This window comes from Somniosus microcephalus, chromosome 18, assembly GCF_052327205.1.
Source record: "Somniosus microcephalus isolate GS21.2 chromosome 18, FLI_Smic_1.0, whole genome shotgun sequence".
Taxonomy (NCBI): domain Eukaryota; kingdom Metazoa; phylum Chordata; class Chondrichthyes; order Squaliformes; family Somniosidae; genus Somniosus; species Somniosus microcephalus.
This window is the reverse complement of record NC_141004.1, coordinates 53,068,580-53,086,841: the sequence shown is the minus strand read 5'-3', so window position 1 is coordinate 53,086,841 and position 18,262 is coordinate 53,068,580. Positions and strand designations below refer to the sequence as shown.

Genomic DNA, 18,262 nt, shown 5'->3' with positions numbered 1-18,262 from the left:
CTACACCATGAAGCCAGGACCTTGTGCTTTAAAGGTTTGTAATAAAAGCTTAGATGGCTTATTTGACAAGCATCTGTTGTCATCATTAAGCCATGAACATTCTTCATCATTTGTTTGAATAGATCACTTCCAGTTCTCGCAGTAGTAGCGACACATGGCATCTAGTGGTATATTACGATACTGCAAGATCCTAGATCACAATATACTTTTTAATATTAACAATCTGAGTTTAATGACAGGAAATTGTTACAGAAATAATCAGAACTGTTTAACTTTCTGGTAATTATTTTCATTGGATGGCAGTTGAACAAGTATTATTGATATAGTATAGATCAATGGTGAGACCTGTTCTGGAGTGAGATGTGCAGTTTTGGTCACCTTACCTCAAAAAGGATTGAGATACATAAAGAGTTCAGAGAAGAGGGAAAGGAAGAGTAACAAGAGAGTGATGAAACAGCCTTTCAAAATAATAAAAGTTAAAACAGGGTTGAAGTGAGCAAGCTATTTATACAATGAGCATAGATCGAATGAGAGAACTCATGTATGATATTCGTAAGTTCTGAGCGAGATTAGAGATTCGGAAAACAAACTCTTCAGGATAGCAGACATGTGGAACAGGCTCCGAGTGAAGGTCTGTTGATTCAAGGTCAATTAACAGCTTTAAAAGGGGGGCTGGATCGATTACTGCCGAGAAGAGGGATTATTGAAGGTTATAGGGATATTGATAGCATTGCTTGTTTTAAAGTAGAGGATCAACAGGTGGTGTGGGCTACCTTAGGCCCAAGATGATGAATGTTTCCCTTCCCAGGTTTTATTAACTTATATTTAAATTTAAAATCTATCTGCCATTCTATGGCCCATGTGCTTCATTGATCCAGGCTTCTCAGAATGTTGTTCACCTTCCTTGTCACCTGGTCATAGAGTTGGTCTCATTAGCATACTTTATATTAAAAGAGGTACTGTCATCCAAATAATTTATGAATAGTGAACACAACTCTAATTGGTCATTTCCTTCCCTGCTTAGCTATTCATTTTTCCTATTAACCGCTGCCTTCTGTTTTTCTTTATCAAGTCAGCTCACAATCCAACTGGCTAATTTTCTGTTAATTCTATTGGTTTATTATTGTTAAATACGTGGAACTTTATCAAAAGCCTTTTGAAAAGTCAATCCACTCATTTAGTTGCCTCCCTAAAGAATTCCAAAAAATAAGCACCTTTGGCTTCTGGTGTTCCTCACGTTATAAATGGGGTGGTTCCATAAAATACAGAAGCAAGTCCAAATAGTAAGCCCATATTATGGCACCAGGCATCAGTGTAAACAAGGTATATATAGACAACCCAAACTGATTTCATTAGTGATTCTTGATCATCTCTAAATGACAATCAGTACTCCAAAGGGTTAATCTGTGCCATTTCATTTAAGTAATATGGGGCAGTGGCAAAAACATTGTTTTGGATGTTTTGTTTTATTGCATGCCCTCCCCTGTTATTGTCTCCTCATCTCACTTCCCCACCTGTACCCTCCCCGCCTCTCCCCTTTCCCACCTTGGTTCCATTAACCTTATCCTCAAACCCTGCCTAACCTAAATAAAATTGCCTTGACTATCCATGTGCAATGCCACGGGAGATCGGCATAGTTGGTTAATAAAAAGGAAGTGAAATGTAAGAATGAAGTGTAACTGATTGGCAGTGATATGTTCTTCATATTGTCTTGTCAAATTTAGTATTGTCTGGAGGACTGAAATACTCAACCTACCCTTCAATCATCTAGGCTGCTCCTCTAGTATGACAGGTCATCCAACTACAACGGGCCTTTAACGTAGAAAAACATCACAAGGCGCTTCACAGAAGCTAACCAGACAAAAATCAACACAGAATCAAAGAAGGAGATATTAGGAAGGGTCAAAGAGGTGGGTTTTACGGAGGGCCTTAAGGGGAGAGAGAGAGAGAGATGGAGAGCTGTGGGGTGAGAATTTCAGAGCTTGGGGTCTAGACTGCTGAAGGCACGGCCGCCAATGGTGGGACAAAGAGATTTCAGGATGCGCAAGAGGCCAGAGTTGGAGGACCACAGAGTTCTCGGAGGGTTAGAAAATAAGATAAGAACATAAGAAATAAGAGCAGGAGTAGGCCATACGACCCCTCAAGCCTGCTCCGCCATTCAATAAGATCATGGATGATCGTCGACCTCAACTCCACTTTCCTGCCCGATCTCCATATCCCTCGATTCCCCTAGAGTTCAAAAATCTATCTATCTCAGTCTTGAATCTACTCAAAGACTCAGCATTCACAGCCCTCTGGGGCAGAGAATTCCAAGGGGGGAAAAATTGGGTTGCTTTGCACCTCCCATTAGCGCCCTAAGAGGGTGCTAACAGGGTGCAAAGCAACTAGCGCCCGGGCGCGGCGCCTCCCGCGAAATTCAACGGGAGGCTAGCAGTGGTGCTAACTGGTAGCGCCCCGCGGTGCTGCGCCGCCGCCGATGACGTCATCGCCGTGCGCAGCACCCCGGCTGCGATCTACGGGAGCTCCCCCCGATTTACCGCCGGATGATATGCCTGACAGGGTCAGGGGGGCCTACCTGCGGCCGGGGAGGTGCTATTTAAAGGCGAGGTGCGGGGCGGCCATTTTTGTTGCTGGCCGCCTGCCAACACCTGCCTGCGATCCCGTGCCCGGCCTCCTGAACCATCTATCTATCTATCTATCTATCTATATATATAAATCGGTACATCTGTCTGTCTGTCTGTCATTCTGTCTGTCATCGCCTGTGCGCCTGTCGGGCTATGCGCTCGAAAGTTACAGGGCGTACCTACGCGCGCGTTACCTCCAAAGAAAGCTACGCTTCCGAGACGGTTTTAAGCGTATTTACGTTTCGGCCGGGCTAAAATCGCACCCGCGGTATCCCAAAAACCTTCAACGTTCCGCTCATTAGCATCTCATTATCCGCTCATTAGCGACAGAGTGACCTCGACCTCGAGCTCGACCAATCGTACGCCGGGTTGCTGGCGTGTGCCGCCGGGCCAATCAGTGCGTGTGTGGCCGGGCCTTATCGTTCTGAACCGAGGTGAGTCGCCGCCATCTTGATTCCAAACTTTTCCTTTCTTTTTCCCGCTTTCTGCGTCTTAAAAAAAAAAACGTTGCTTTTAAAACACATATGTTTTAAAAAAAATGATTTAGAAAGTAATTGAACTTATCTAACCTCATTAATTTTCCTACCTTTCCCCGTTTTTCCAGGTAGGCCTCGAAGCCTCGGCTTCTCCTCCGCACCCACGCCCGAGCTAGGCACCTCCCGGCCCCACTCGAAGGCTGGGAGGGCCGAGCCTCAGCCCAGCGCCGCTAGGGTGCACGCGCAGCAGGAGCTGAGACCGCGGCGTCCTCTCTCTGGCTCGGCCGGGGGGCGGGGCTTGCTGAGCGTCCAGCGTCAGCCTGGCAACCGGCCCCCCGGCCGTCTCGCACAGCCGCAATCGGCGGTCTTCACCTCGGGGGGGGGGGGGTGCGCGACCCTCGGGGGGGGGGGGGGGCCCGCGCGCAGCGCAGCGGGAGCAGCTGAGACGCGGCGTCTCTCTCTCTGGCTCGGCCGGGGGGCGGGGCTTGGTCAGCGTCACGGTTACCCTGGCAACCGGGCCGGCCGGCCGAGCCAGAGAGAGACGCCGCGTCTCAGCTCCTGCTGCACGCGCAATCGGCGGTCTTCACCTCGGGGGGGTCGGGGGGGGGGGGCCGCGACCCTCGTGGGGGGGGGGCCGCCTGCGCAGCCAGCAGGAGCAGCTGAGACGCGACGTCTCTCTCTCTGGCTCGGCCGGGGGGCGGGGCTTGGTCAGCGTCACGGTTACCCTGGCAACCGGGGCCCGCCGGCCGAGCCAGAGAGAGACGCCGCGTCTCAGCTCCTGCCGCGCGCAATCGGCGGTCTTCACCTCGGGGGGGGGGGGGCGGGGGCCGCGACCCTCGGGGGGGGCCCCCCCCCATCCCCCCCGCCCTCCCTTCCCCCCCACCCCCCTCCCTTCCCCCCCTTTTCCCCCCCCGCCCTCCCCCCTCCCTTCCCCCCCCCGCCCTCCCCCCTCTCCCCTCCCTTCCCCGCCCTCCCTCCCTCCCCTCCCCCCCTCCCCCCTCTCTTCCCCCCAGTCGCTCTCTCTCTTCCCCCCAGTCGCTCTCTCTCTTCCCCCCAGTCGCTCTCTCTCTTCCCCCCAGGTCGCTCTCTCTCTTCCCCCCAGTCGCTCTCTCTCTCTCTCTTCCAACAACAACATTCCCTCGAAAAAGCCTCGGCACCGCCGGGCACTTCAGCTAGTCTATATATATAAATCGGTACTTCTGTGTGTCCATTCTGTCTGTCTGTCATTCTGTCTGTCATCGCGTGTGCGTCTGTCGGGCTATGCGCTCGAAAGTTACAGGGCGGGACCTATGCGCGCGTTATCTCCAAAGAAAGCTTACGCTTCCGAGACGGTTTTAAAGCGTATTTACATTTCGGCCAGGCTAAATCGCGCCCGCGGTATCCCAAAAACCTTCACGTTCCGCTCATTAGCATCTCATTATCCGCTCATTAGCGACAGAGTGACCTCGAGGTCGACCAATCGTACGGCGGCTTGCTGCCGCGTGCGGCCGGGCCCTCCTACAGTCGAGTGACGGGACGATTGACCCAATCCTACTCTTTGGTGACCTGATGGTCGACTAATCGGTGCGTGTGTGGGCGGGCCTTATTGTTCTGAACCGAGGTGAGTCGCCGCCATCTTGCTTCCGTTCTTTTTCCTGCTTTCTGCGTCTTTCTTTTCAAATATACATTTCCAGCAAAATAAAATTGAATTTATTAAATTGTTTTAAAAAAAAACTTCATTCATTTGTAAATATTTTTTCTAACCTCAACATTCTTTTTGCTACCTTTCCCCGTTTTTTTGTTAGGCCCTGAAAGCCTGGGCCTTTCTTGCCCAGCCAGGCCCGAGCTCGGGCTTCTGCTAAGCTCCTCACCACCCCCCCCGCCCCCCCCCCCACACGCATCACGTTACCCGGGGCAACGGCGTCAGCCACGAGGGTCAGGTGTCGCGCGCGCAGCAGGAGCAGGTGAGACGCGGCGTCTCTGTTCCGCACTCGGCTCGGGCGGGGGGGGCGGGGCTCGGCCCGCCGGCCGTCTCTCAGAGCCGCAATCGGGGCTCGGCCGGGGGGGGTGGGGGGGAGGAGGCGGGGCTCGGCCGCCGGCCGTCTCTCAGAGCCGCAATCGGGGCTCGGCCGGGGGGGAGGGGCGGGGCTCGGCCGCCGGCCGTCTCTCAGAGCCGCAATCGGGGCTCGGCCGGGGGGGGGGGGGGGTCGGGGCTTCGGCCGCCGGCCGTCTCTCAGAGCCGCAATTGGGCTCGGCTGGGGGGGGCGGGGCTCGGCCGCCGGCCGTCTCTCAGAGCCGCAATTGGGCTCGGCTGGGGGGGGGCGGGGCTCGGCCCGCTGGCCGTCTCTCAGAGCCGCAATCGGCTCGGCCGGGGGGGGCGGGGCTCGGAGAGCAGGGCTCTCGGCGGGGGGGGGCGGGGCTCGGAGGGAGAGCGGTGGCTCCTCGGCCTGGCCCCCTTCCGCCCCCCCGCCCCTCCCTTCCCCTTCCCGTCCCCCCCCCACCGCCCCCCCTTCTCCCCCGCCCCCCCTTCCTCTTCCCGCCCCCCCATTCCCCCCCGCCCCCCCCTTCTCCCCCCCCGCCCCCCCCTCCCTTCCCCCCGCCCCCCTCCCCCTGCCTTCCCCCCGCCCCCCTCCCCCTGCCTTCCCCCCCGCCCCCCTCCCTTCCCCCCCCGCCCCTTTCCCCCCCTCCTTCCCCCCCCTCCCTTCCCCCCTCCCTTCCCCCCCCGCCCTCCCTTCCCCCCGCCCTCCCCTTCCCCCCCCGCCCTCCCCCTCTCCCCTCCCTTCCCCGCCCTCCCTCCCTCCCCCTCCCCTCCCCTCCCTCCCCTCCCCCTCCCCTCCCCCCCTCCCCCCTCTCTTCCCCCCAGTCGCTCTCTCTCTTCCCCCCAGTCGCTCTCTCTCTTCCCCCCAGTCGCTCTCTCTCTTCCCCCCAGTCGCTCTCTCTCTCTCTCTTCCTCACAACAACATTCCCTCGAAAAAGCCTCGGCAACCGCCGGGCACTTCAGCTAGTCTATATATATAAATCGGTACTTCTGTGTGTCATTCTGTCTGTCTGTCATTCTGTCTGTCATCGCGTGTGCGTCTGTCGGGCTATGCGCTCGAAAAGTTACAGGGCGGACCTATGAGCGCCGTTATCTCCAAAGAAAGCTTACGCTTCCGAGACGGTTTTAAGCGTATTTACATTTCGGCCAGGCTAAAATCGCGCCCGCGGTATCCCAAAAACCTTCAACGTTCCGCTCATTAGCATCTCATTATCCGCTCATTAGCGACAGAGTGACCTCGAGGTCGACCAATCGTACGGCGGCTTGCTGCCGCGTGCGGCCGGGCCCTCCTACGGTCGAGTGACGGGACGATTGACCAATCCTACTCTTTGGTGACCTGACGGTCGACTAATCGGTGCGTGTTGTGGGCGGGCCTTATCGTTCTGAACCGAGGTGAGTCGCCGCCATCTTGCTTCCGTTCTTTTTCCTGCTTTCTGCGTCTTTCTTTTCAAATATACATTTCCAGCAAAATAAAATTGAATTTATTAAATTGTTTTAAAAAAAACTTCATTCATTTGTAAATATTTTTTCTAACCTCAACATTCTTTTTGCTACCTTTCCCCGTTTTTTTTGTTAGGCCCTGAAAGCCTGGGCCTTTCTTGCCCAGCCAGGCCCGAGCTAGGGCTTCTGCTAAGCTCCTCACCACCCCCCCCGCCCCCCCCCCCACGCATCACGTTACCCGGGGCAACGGCGTCAGCCACGAGGGTCAGGGTGCGCGCGCAGCAGGAGCAGGTGAGACGCGGCGTCTCTGTTCCGCACTCGGCTCGGGCGGGGGGGGCGGGGCTCGGCCACCGGCCGTCTCTCAGAGCCGCAATCGGTCTCGGCCGGTGGGGGGGGGGAAGGAGGCGGGGCTCGGCCGCCGGCCGTCTCTCAGAGCCGCAATCGGGCTCGGCCGGGGGGAGGGGCGGGGCTCGGCCGCCGGCCGTCTCTCAGAGCCGCAATCGGGCTCGGCCGGGGGGGGGGGTCGGGGCTCGGCCGCCGGCCGTCTCTCAGAGCCGCAATCGGGCTCGGCTGGGGGGGGGGCGGGGCTCGGCCGCCGGCCGTCTCTCAGAGCCGCAATCGGGCTCGGCCGGGGGGGGGCGGGGCTCGGCCGCTGGCCGTCTCTCAGAGCCGCAATCGGGCTCGGCCGGGGGGTGCGGGGCTCGGAGAGCAGGGCTCTCGGCCGGGGGGGGCGGGGCTCGGAGAGCGGAGCTCTCGGCCTGGCCCCTTCCGCCCCCCCGCCCCCCCCTTCCGCCCCCCCTTCCGCCCCCCGCCCCCCCCTTCCCCTTCCCGTCCCCCCCACCGCCCCCCCCCTTCCCCCCCGCCCCCCCATTCCCCCCCGCCCCCCCCCTCCCTTCCTTCCCGCCCCCCTCCCCTCCCTTCCCCCCTCCCCCTCCCTTCCCCCCCTCCTTCCCCCCTCCTTCCCCCCCTCCCTTCCCCCCTCCCTTCCCCCCCTTCCGCCCCCCCCTTCCCCCCCGCCCCCCGCCCCCCCTTCCCCCCCGCCTCCCCCCCGCCCCCCCTTCCCTTCCCCCCTGCCCCTTTCCCCCCCTCCCTTCCCTTCCCCCCTTCCCCCCGCCCCTTCCCCCCCGCCCTCCCTTCCCCCACCCGCTCTCTCTGTTCCCCCCAGTCGCTCTCTCTCTACCCCCCAGTCGCTCTCTCTCTTCCCCCCCAGTCGCGCTCTCTCTCTCTCTCTCTTCCCCCCCGCCCCCCAGTTGCTCTCTCTCTCTTCCCCCCCCCCCCCCAGTTGCTCTCTCTCTCGCTCTTCCAACAACAACATGCCCTCGAAAAAGCCTCGGCACCACCGGGCACTTTAGCTAGTATATATATATAAAAGAGCTCTTCTGTCTGTCTGTCTGTCTGTTCTCTATACGTTCGAAAGTTATAGAGCGTACCTACACGCGCGTCACATCAAAAGAAAGCTTACGATTACGGACCGGTCATAGGCATATTTACTTTTCCGTCAGACAAAAATCGTGCCCACGGTATCCAAAAAACTTTCAAAATTCCGCTCATTAAATGGGAAAAGTTCCGCTCATTTGCTCATTAGCATTGAGTGACGTGAAGGTTGACCAATCGTACGATCGAGCGACCTGACAGTTGACCGATGGTTGACCAATCGCTGCGTCACGGAGGCGGGTTCATTGCGCGTGCGGGCGGGCCATCCTACAGTTGAGTGTTGAGTGACTTGACGATTGACCAATCCTACAGTTCAGTGACCTGATGGTTGACCAATCGGTGCGTGTGTGGGCGGGCCTTATCATTCTGAACCGAGGTGAGTGGCCGCCATCTTGATTCTTCACGATTTTTTTCCCACACTTTCTGTGTGTTAGGGAACTAAGGAAAATAACAATTTATTTGAGTTTTAAATTGTATTTAGCAACAGTAGGAAATGAAGTGATCCCCTGCCCTTCGCCTGGAGGCTCGCCTACTTTGACGGCCATTTCGAGCGGCTGTGCCGGCGCCGGGCACGGCCTAGCAGCCCGGGAAGCCTGGGCCTTGAGTTGCGGGCCGTGCCGGGAGCCACCGCACACAAAACTTCCCCGTGGCGTCAACAGCCCCGCCCCAGAGCCCGACCCAAAGCCACCAGGTCACCGGCCGCGGCGGGCCGTGCCGGGAGCTGCCGCGCACAAAACTTCCCCGCGGCGTCAACAGCCCCGCCTGAGAGCCCGACCCAAAGCCAGCAGGTGAGCGGCCGCGGCGGCCCAGTCTCTCTCTCTCTCTCTCACACTCCCAATCTCTCTCTCTCTCACACTCCCAATCTCTCTCTCTCTCACCCTCCCAATCTCTCTCTCTCTCACACTCCCAATCTCTCTCTCTCTCACACTCCCAATCTCTCTCTCTCTCACACTCCCAATCTCTCTCTCTCACACTCCCAATCTCTCTCTCTCACACTCCCAATCTCTCTCTCTCACACTCCCAATCTCTCTCTCACACTCCCAATCTCTCTCTCTCTCACACTCCCAATCTCTCTCTCTCTCACACTCCCAATCTCTCTCTCTCTCTCACACTCCCAATCTCTCTCTCTCTCTCTCTCACACTCCCAATCTCTCTCTCACACTCCCAATCTCTCTCTCACACTCCCAATCTCTCTCTCTCACTCCCAGTCTCTCTCTCACACTCCCAATCTCTCTCTCTCTCACACTCCCAATCTCTCTCTCTGACACTCCCAATCTCTCTCTCTCTCACACTCCCAATCTCTCTCTCTGACACTCCCAATCTCTCTCTCTCTCACTCCCAATCTCTCTCTCTCTCACACTCCCAATCTCTCTCTCTCACTCCCAGTCTCTCTCTCTCTCTCTCACACTCCCAATCTCTCTCTCTCTCACACTCCCAATCTCTCTCTCTCACACTCCCAATCTCTCTCTCACACTCCCAATCTCTCTCTCTCACACTCCCAATCTCTCTCTCTCACACTCCCAATCTCTCTCTCTCTCACACTCCCAATCTCTCTCTCTCTCACACTCCCAATCTCTCTCTCTCTCACACTCCCAATCTCTCTCTCTCACACTCCCAATCTCTCTCTCTCTCACACTCCCAATCTCTCTCTCTCACACTCCCAATCTCTCTCTCTCACACTCTCAATCTCTCTCTCTCTCACACTCCCAATCTCTCTCTCTCTCTCACACTCCCAATCTCTCTCTCTCTCTCACTACCAATCTCTCTCTCTCACACTCCCAATCTCTCTCTCTCTCACACTCCCAATCTCTCTCTCTCACACACTCCTAATCTCTCTCTCTCACACTCCCAGTCTCTCTCTCTCTCACTCCCAATCTCTCTCTCACACTACCAATCTCTCAAATTCAAATTCAAATTCAAATCGCTTTATTGGCATGACAAGGTACATCTTATGTTGCCAAAGCATCGAAAAACATTCATGGTTGTACACAAAAATACAGATCTATCCATACAGTGTATAAACAGATATATCCCTGAGTGTATAAATATACATTCATATAATTTGTATATACTCTTTTCTTATATTTAGTGGTTGTCCCTCTGTTTATGGCAAGCTGTAACATAGTGTGCTGCTAAGGTTACACAATTTCTCTCTTCTCCTAGTAGGTATGGGAGTTTTTGGTCGTCATTCAAATTTCTGAATTCCGGGCATATTTTTGTGAATTTTGGGTAGAAATTCTCCCTTATGCCCTGATATTTTCTACAAGCTGTGAGGAAGTGCATCTCTGTCTCCACCACTCCCTGACTGCAGTGAGAGCATATCCTGTCCTCTCTTGGTAGCCAGGTCTGCCTGTGTCTACCTTTTTCGATCGCCAGGCTATGTTCACCAAGTCTGTTCATTGTCAAGGTTTTTCTCAGTTTGCTATCCTTTACCATGGTCCCAATCTCTCTCTCTCTCTCCTTCCCTCTCTCTCTCTCTGTCTCTCTCTCCTTCCCTCTCTCTCTCTCCTTCCCTCTCTCTCTCCTTCCCTCTGCCTCCCCTCCCTCCCCCTCCCTCTCCTCCCTCCCCCTCTCCTCCCTCCCCCCTCTCCTCCCTCCCCCTCTCCTCCCTCCCCTTCTCCCCCTCCCCCTCTCCTCCCTACCCCACCTTCTCCCCCCTCCCTCCCCTACCCCCCTTCCCTCCCCCCTCCCCTCTCCCCCCTCCTGCTCCCCCCTTCCCTCCCCCCTCCTGCTCCCCCCTTCCCTCCCTCCCCCTCCTCCCTCCCTTCCTCCCCCTTCCCTTCCTCCCCTTCCCTTCCTCCCCCTTCCCTTCCTCCCCCTTCCTCCCCTTCCCTTCCTCCCCTTCCCTTCCTCCCCCTCCCCCTTCCCCTTCCTCCCCTTCCCCCCAGTCGCTCTCTCTCTTCCCCCCCAGTCTCTCGCTCTCTCTCTCTTCCCCCCCAGTCTCTCGCTCTCTCTCTCTTCCCCCCCAGCCTCTCGCTCTCTCTCTCTTCCCCCCCCAGTCTCTCGCTCTCTCTTCCCCCCCAGTCTCTCGCTCTCTCTCTCTTCCCCCCCAGTCTCTCGCTCTCTCTCTTCCCCCCAGTCTCTCGCTCTCTCTCTTCCCCCCAGTCTTTTGCTCTCTCTCTTCCCCCCGTCTCTCGCTCTCTCTCTTCCCCCCCCAGTCTCTCGCTCTCTTCCCCCCCAGTCGCTCTCTCTTCCCCCCCCAGTCGCGCTCACTCCCCCCGTCTCTCGCTCTCTCTCTTCCCCCCAGTCGCTCTCTCTCTTCCCCCCCAGTCGCTCTCTCTCTTCCCCCCCATCGCTCTCTCTCTTCCCCCCAGTCGCTCTCTCTCTTCCCCCCAGTCGCTCTCTCTCTTCCCCCCAGTCGCTCTCTCTCTTCCCCCCAGTCGCTCTCTCTCTTCCCCCCAGTCGCTCTCTCTCTTCCCCCCAGTCGCTCTCTCTCTTCCCCCAGTCGCTCTCTCTCTTCCCCCCAGTCGCTCTCTCTCTTCCCCCCAGTCGCTCTCTCTCTTCCCCCCAGTCGCTCTCTCTCTTCCCCCCAGTCGCTCTCTCTCTTCCCCCCAGTCGCTCTCTCTCTTCCCCCCAGTCGCTCTCTCTCTTCCCCCCAGTCGCTCTCTCTCTTTCCCCCAGTCGCTCTCTCTCTTTCCCCCAGTCGCTCTCTCTCTTTCCCCCAGTCGCTCTCTCTCTTTCCCCCAGTCGCTCTCTCTCTTTCCCCCAGTCGCTCTCTCTCTTCCCCCCAGTCGCTCTCTCTCTTCCCCCCCAGTCGCTCTCTCTCTTCCCCCCGTCGCTCTCTCTCTTCCCCCCAGTCGCTCTCTCTCTTCCCCCCAGTCGCTCTCTCTCTTCCCCCCAGTCGCTCTCTCTCTTCCCCCCAGTCGCTCTCTCTCTTCCCCCCAGTCGCTCTCTCTCTTCCCCCCAGTCGCTCTCTCTCTTCCCCCCAGTCGCTCTCTCTCTTCCCCCCAGTCGCTCTCTCTCTTCCCCCCAGTCGCTCTCTCTCTTCCCCCCAGTCGCTCTCTCTCTTCCCCCCAGTCGCTCTCTCTCTTCCCCCCAGTCGCTCTCTCTCTTCCCCCCAGTCGCTCTCTCTCTTCCCCCCAGTCGCTCTCTCTCTTCCCCCCAGTCGCTCTCTCTCTCTTCCCCCCCAGTCGCTCTCTCTCTTCCCCCCAGTCGCTCTCTCTCTTCCCCCCAGTCGCTCTCTCTCTTCCCCCAGTCGCTCTCTCTCTTCCCCCCAGTCGCTCTCTCTCTTCCCCCCAGTCGCTCTCTCTCTTCCCCCCAGTCGCTCTCTCTCTTCCCCCCAGTCGCTCTCTCTCTTCCCCCCCGTCGCTCTCTCTCTTCCCCCCCGTCGCTCTCTCTCTTCCCCCCAGTCGCTCTCTCTCTTCCCCCCAGTCGCTCTCTCTCTTCCCCCCAGTCGCTCTCTCTCTTCCCCCCAGTCGCTCTCTCTCTTCCCCCCCCCCCAGTCGCTCTCTCTCTACCCCCCCCAGTCGCTCCCTCTCTCTCTTCCAACAACAATATGCCCTCAAAAAAGCCTCGGCACCGCCGGGCACCCCCAGCTAGTAGAAATATAAAAGATAGGAGCAGGAGTAGGCCATTCGGCCCCTCGAGCCTGCTCCGCCATTTAATGAGATCATGGCTGATCATCCAAATTCAGTACCCTGTCCCTGCTTTCTCCCCATATCCCTTAATCCCTTTAGCCTTAAGAAATATATCTAACTCCTTCTTGAATATATTTAATGAATTGGTGTCAACTGTCTTCTGTGGTAGAGAATTCCACAGGTTCACCACTCTCTGGGTGAAGAAATTCCTCCTCATCTCTGTCCTAAATGGCTTACCCCTTATCTTTAGACAGGAGTATTAAGCATTAATTCTCTTTCACTAAGGTTAAAACTTGGAACAATTATGATTCAAATATATACATTTGTGTTTCTGTTAATTTCAGTGTACTAATAACACTCCATGATACTTCAGGGTACATTGCTATTTACAAGATGTGTTTGGACAGAGGAGGCTCTTTGGTCCGTTTGATTTCATCCTCCCAGAATATCAACTCTCCAGTTAAATATACAATACAAACAGTCAAAAATAACTGTGTTGATAGCAAACAGCCATCTCTTAAAAATCTTTTCTCGTTTTTTCCCCCCTCCCAGAATACATTAATACAAGAAGTGGAAAATACAAGAAAACAACTTGAGGAATATCATCAGGACAAGGTACAGGTGTCAGTGACTCTTTGGGTAGTAGTGACATGCTGATGCTTGCCTCTTGTTTACAATATATTTTATCTCTTGTTTGCTTTATTGAGGTCGAATTCTAATATCAACAAGGTGACACAGGCACCTGTGGAAGCTTGGAGCTCCACCTTGTGAAGTAGTTTTATTCTCTCCCTTTGGCGTCAATGTGTCGCCAATTTGTCCCAATGTGGTCACACAAACACTGACCATACCGCCAGTGTGGCCACACAAACACTGACCATACCGCCAGTGTGGCCACACAAACACTGACCATACCACCAATGTGGCCACACAAACACTGACCATACCACCAATGTGGCCACACAAACACTGACCATACCGCCAATGTGGCCACACAAACACTGACCATACCACCAATGTGACCACACAAACACTGACCATACCACCAATGTGGCCACACAAACACTGACCATACCACCAATGTGGCCACACAAACACTGACCATACCACCAATGTGGCCACACAAACACTGACCATACCACCAATGTGGCCACGCAAACACTGACCATGCCACCAATGTGGCCACACAAACATTAATAATACCACCAATGTGGCCACACAAACACTGACCATACCACCAGTGTGGCCACACAAACACTGACCATACCACCAGTGTGGCCACACAAACACTGACCATACCACCAGTGTGGCCACACGAACACTGACCATACCACCAATGTGGCCACGCAAACACTGACCATACCACCAGTGCAGCCACACAAATACTGACAATGCCACCAATGTGGCCACACGAACACTGACCATACCACCAATGCGGCCACACAAATACTGACAATGCCACTAATGTGGCCACACGAACGCTGACCAAGACATTTTCTGGATCTTGGGACTGTAGTCAGAGTTGTAAAGTTACCTACGTAATCATAGGGCAACTGTGCTTGCCCAATGTCAGTGTAAACCAGATGAATGCTCAACACTAAGCAGCTCCTGAAACTGCTTCAACAATATCAGTTCAGCACTACTCTCATAAGCTCTTTAGAAACCTATTGGGATCGGTTGCTGTACATTTCAATGTAAAATAATTCCCCTTGTAATCCAGTTGGATAGGATGAAATATTGTGACTTTTTAGACACGTGTAGTTTTTGTTTTACAAGGTGTTAAAGCTCTTGTTTTAAATGTTTGCATTGTCTGAATATTAAATCCGCATTGAAATACATGACTGGGTCTCAAAACCCATTAACTTTTATTCTGCTGACATAGCAAGTGCGTGCTAGCAGCCTCGAGGTGCTTTTGGTTTTTAGTTACAGATTAGTTTGTAATTGCATATTGACTGCACTGAGAAAACAACAGGCTCATATTCACAATGCAGTCCCCTTTTTGCTGACCCCGATAACACAATTCAGGCAAACTCTGGAAAATCTGAATCTTGGCAGAATCAAGCTTAGATACATGACTACTTTAAGAAGTCATTTTAAGGAAAATGTCCCACGTTTGCATATTGTTTAGTTCTGCCATGCTGTCTTGTTCTGGCATGTACCAAGTGGTCAGTCAATCTCATGAATCTGAGTAGATTGTCATGAAGGAAGTGCCGAGAAAGTCACACTATGCTCATTTTTCTATATTTCTGTACATATCCATGCACTCTGACATTTAACCTGACTTCAAACCTCCTGATGTTCAAGCTGGTGATGCAATTTCTGAGCCCCATGTTACAAATTGCATGTGGCCACCATTTGTAGTGCCTCTATTTTTCACCTCCCCATTTTCATTGATCAGTGTGGCCACGTTTCTACAATTTCTATTTTCTTTCTCAGCATTTTCCAGTGGCAGCATGTTTGTAGCCTTATCTTTCATCTATTAGCAGTCGTCCATTGAAACCTGCTTCTCATAAACCAATACCAACTGCATCATTACAGCTAATGTTGCCTAATTTCTCTGCTTTCCCTGCAGAATAGTTTAGCTAGCACAAGGCATCTGAAGCAGAGTGGTTTCAACAACAATAGTGTTGTTTAGTTGATTGTTAACTGTTTTATATATGAATGTTATCCCACTGAGATGGAACTGGGCATCAAGGATTAAAATCGGCACCTGCATTTTCATAAGAGCAACTGCACTGATGTCAGCTGAGCAGGAATCACTGATCTTCCCTGAACAATATGTCTGGTTTCCAGGGTAGGGGCATGTCCTTGAACTCAATCATTTCTCCTTGCAGGCAGGGGGCTTTTATTTTTACACACAACTCATCCTTTACATAATTAACAGTGGGAGCATAAAAAGGATGATTGCCACTCGCATTCATGTTGTTTTCATTTGTTAACAAAGTTCAGCCATGAGCTGTCCCAGAGAGCTAATCATCTTTTACAAGTCCACCTTGATCATAGAAACTCCGGGATTTATTAAAATGACAGGCGGTATTAAGAAGTTTGCTGATCGGAAAGAAGGTTCTGTCTGTCTTTGTGGCACAGGGGGCCTTTGGTTGCAGTGTCTCAGTAAATACTTGCCTCGGTGTGTGCTGTTTTTTTCTTTTCTTTGCAGGTTTCCTAGCAGTGATATCTAATGTGCGTGTGTCTGTTTTACATAGGAGAGACTGGCAAACGAAATAGGAAAGTTAAGGGCCGAAGTGGAGCAGCTGAAATTAAGGACAGGAGCATTTGCGGAAAGTGTGCATCCACGGTAATTAGACAAACAGTTGACTCCTGATCTTGAAAAAGTCATGTTGCTGTTGGTTCAGTTAGTTCCGTTTAAGAGTAAGTGGGACATTCCAACGCGAGAAAACTTGTTCATTGATTTCTATCGGCAGGAGTTCCCATTTCCATTGCTAGTATCTATGCGATGTTCTACTTTATACACAGCAGTAAATTACTTTCAAGTTCTTTTTAATGACCAGTAGAGTCCAGTTCATTGCATTAAAAAAAGCAGGCCCAAACTTTATTGGACACCTGGTACAGAGGATTAAAAAGAAACCCACAGGATTGTCTTTCACAGAAAACATAGAAAAATAGAAGATAGGAGCAGGAGCAGGCCATTCGGCCCCTCGAGCCTGCTCCGCCATTTAATGAGATCATGGCTGATGATCCAAATTCAGTACCCTGTCCCTGCTTTCTCCCCATATCCCTTGATCCCTTTAGCCTTAAGAAATATATCTAACTCCTTCTTGAATATATTTAATGAATTGGCCTCAACTGCCTTCTGTGGTACAGAATTCCACAGGTTCACCACTCTCTGGGTGAAGAAATTCCTCCTCATCTCTGTCCTAAATGGCTTACCCCTTATCTTTAGACTGTGACCCCTGGTTCTGGACTCCCCCGCCATTGGGAACTTCCTTCCTGCATCTAGTCTGTCTAGTCCTGTTAGAATTTTATAAATCTATAGTTCCCCGTTTTCTCTCTACCCCCTTTTTTTGAAGTGTAGTCACTGTTGTAATGTAGGAACTGTGTTGACAAATGACCCCTGTGCAAGCGCCACACAGAGCAGTCGTGCAGAAACTGCAATCTGTCCACTGTGCGAGAGCAACGTAGCCTAGTGGTTATAGTACTGGACTAGCAACCTTGGGTTCAAATCCCACCGTGGCATGTTGTAAAATTGAATTCAATAAATCTGGTAAATGGTGGGCTGGTACCAGAAAAATGACCATGAAAGCTGCCTGATTATTGTAAACTGCAATACCCAATCAGTTCACTAACATTCTGCAGGAGCCACTCTATCCCAATCTGGCCTGCATGTGACTCCAGTCCTGTACTACATGGTTGACTCTTAAAACCCTCAGGTCAACTAGGGTTGGGCAATAAATACTACCTTGTCAGTGTTGCATTCAGGCTTTTATTACTGATCATGAGCTTCTCAAGCTTCACTGATACTTATGGTATCAGAACTGCTCGTTTGAATTACATCGTTTAACTCACTACCATCAAACGTATAAAAAAAAGCTTCAGTGGCCTTACCACCACTGCTTAATGCATTCAACCTTGGATCCCCCTGATCTCTATGGTTCAGGCACATGCTGGCTAAACTCGGAATCCATCAGTAGAAAATTGAAGTGCATCTTCCTTACTTGAATACACATGAGATGCGACTTCAGAAATGTTGCAAAGCATTTACAGCACAGAAACAGGCCATTCAGCCCAACAGGTCTGTGCTGGTGTTTATGCTCCACACTAACCTCCTCCCACTCGATTTACTTCAACTCACCCTATCAACATTTCCTTCTATTCCTTTCACCCTCATGCACTTATCAAACTTTCTCTTAAATGGATATATGCTATTTGCCTCAACCACTCCATGTGGTAGCAAGCTCCACATTCTCGCCACTCTCTTGAGTAAAGAAGTTTCTCCTGCATTCCTTATTGGATTTATTAGTGATTATCTTATATTTATGGCCCGTAGTTTTGGACTCCCTCACAAGTTGAAACACCTTCTCTATGTGAAAAAGTATTATTCTCCGCATTTATAATACCACATTTCCCAGAATTGTAGGTGTACAGTTAGGTAGTGTTTGTGTTGAAATTTCATAACAACAACAACTTGTATTTATATAGCACCTTTAACGTAGTAAAACATCCCAAGACGCTGCACAGGAGTATTTTAAGACAAAAAATTTGACACCGATTCACATAAGGATAAATTAGGGCAGGTGACCAAAAGCTTGGTCAAATAGGTAGGTTTTAAGGAGCATCTTAAAGGAGGAAAGAGAGGTAGCGAGGCGGAGAGGTTTAGGCAGGGAATTCCAGAGCTTAGGGCCTAGGCAACAGAAGGCACCGCCACCAATGGTTGAGTGATTATAATCAGGGATGCGCAAGAGGGCAGAATTAGAGGAGCGCAGTTGTGCTCATGAATCGGACATGAAAACACAATCTTGGAAACTTGTTTGAAGTAGTTGAAACAAATATGATATAATCTTAATTTAAAAATAGTAATTGAACACTTTCTTGTAGATCTCACTTTGGCAGTGCAACAGATCTGAGGTACCCGCTCAGTTCTGTGGTAGAGACACCATCTGAACACTACGGGACACCAACAGTGCTATGGCGACCTCCGAAAGGGCGCTTCACCACTCTGCGGGATGAACCTACTAAGGT

The 18,262-nt window shown here is 52.7% G+C and overlaps 1 protein-coding gene across 1 annotated transcript in view; it reads left to right on the top strand.

Annotated features, from left to right (window-relative positions):
• Positions 1-18,262, top strand: part of ppfia4 (PTPRF interacting protein alpha 4) — a 165,373-nt gene that overhangs the window by 67,771 nt on the left and 79,340 nt on the right. The window contains exons 7-9 of the mRNA XM_086011458.1: positions 13,121-13,183; positions 15,769-15,860; positions 18,119-18,260. Of these exons, the coding sequence (XP_085867584.1) occupies positions 13,121-13,183; positions 15,769-15,860; positions 18,119-18,260 (297 nt within the window). The remainder of the gene's footprint in view (positions 1-13,120; positions 13,184-15,768; positions 15,861-18,118; positions 18,261-18,262) is intronic.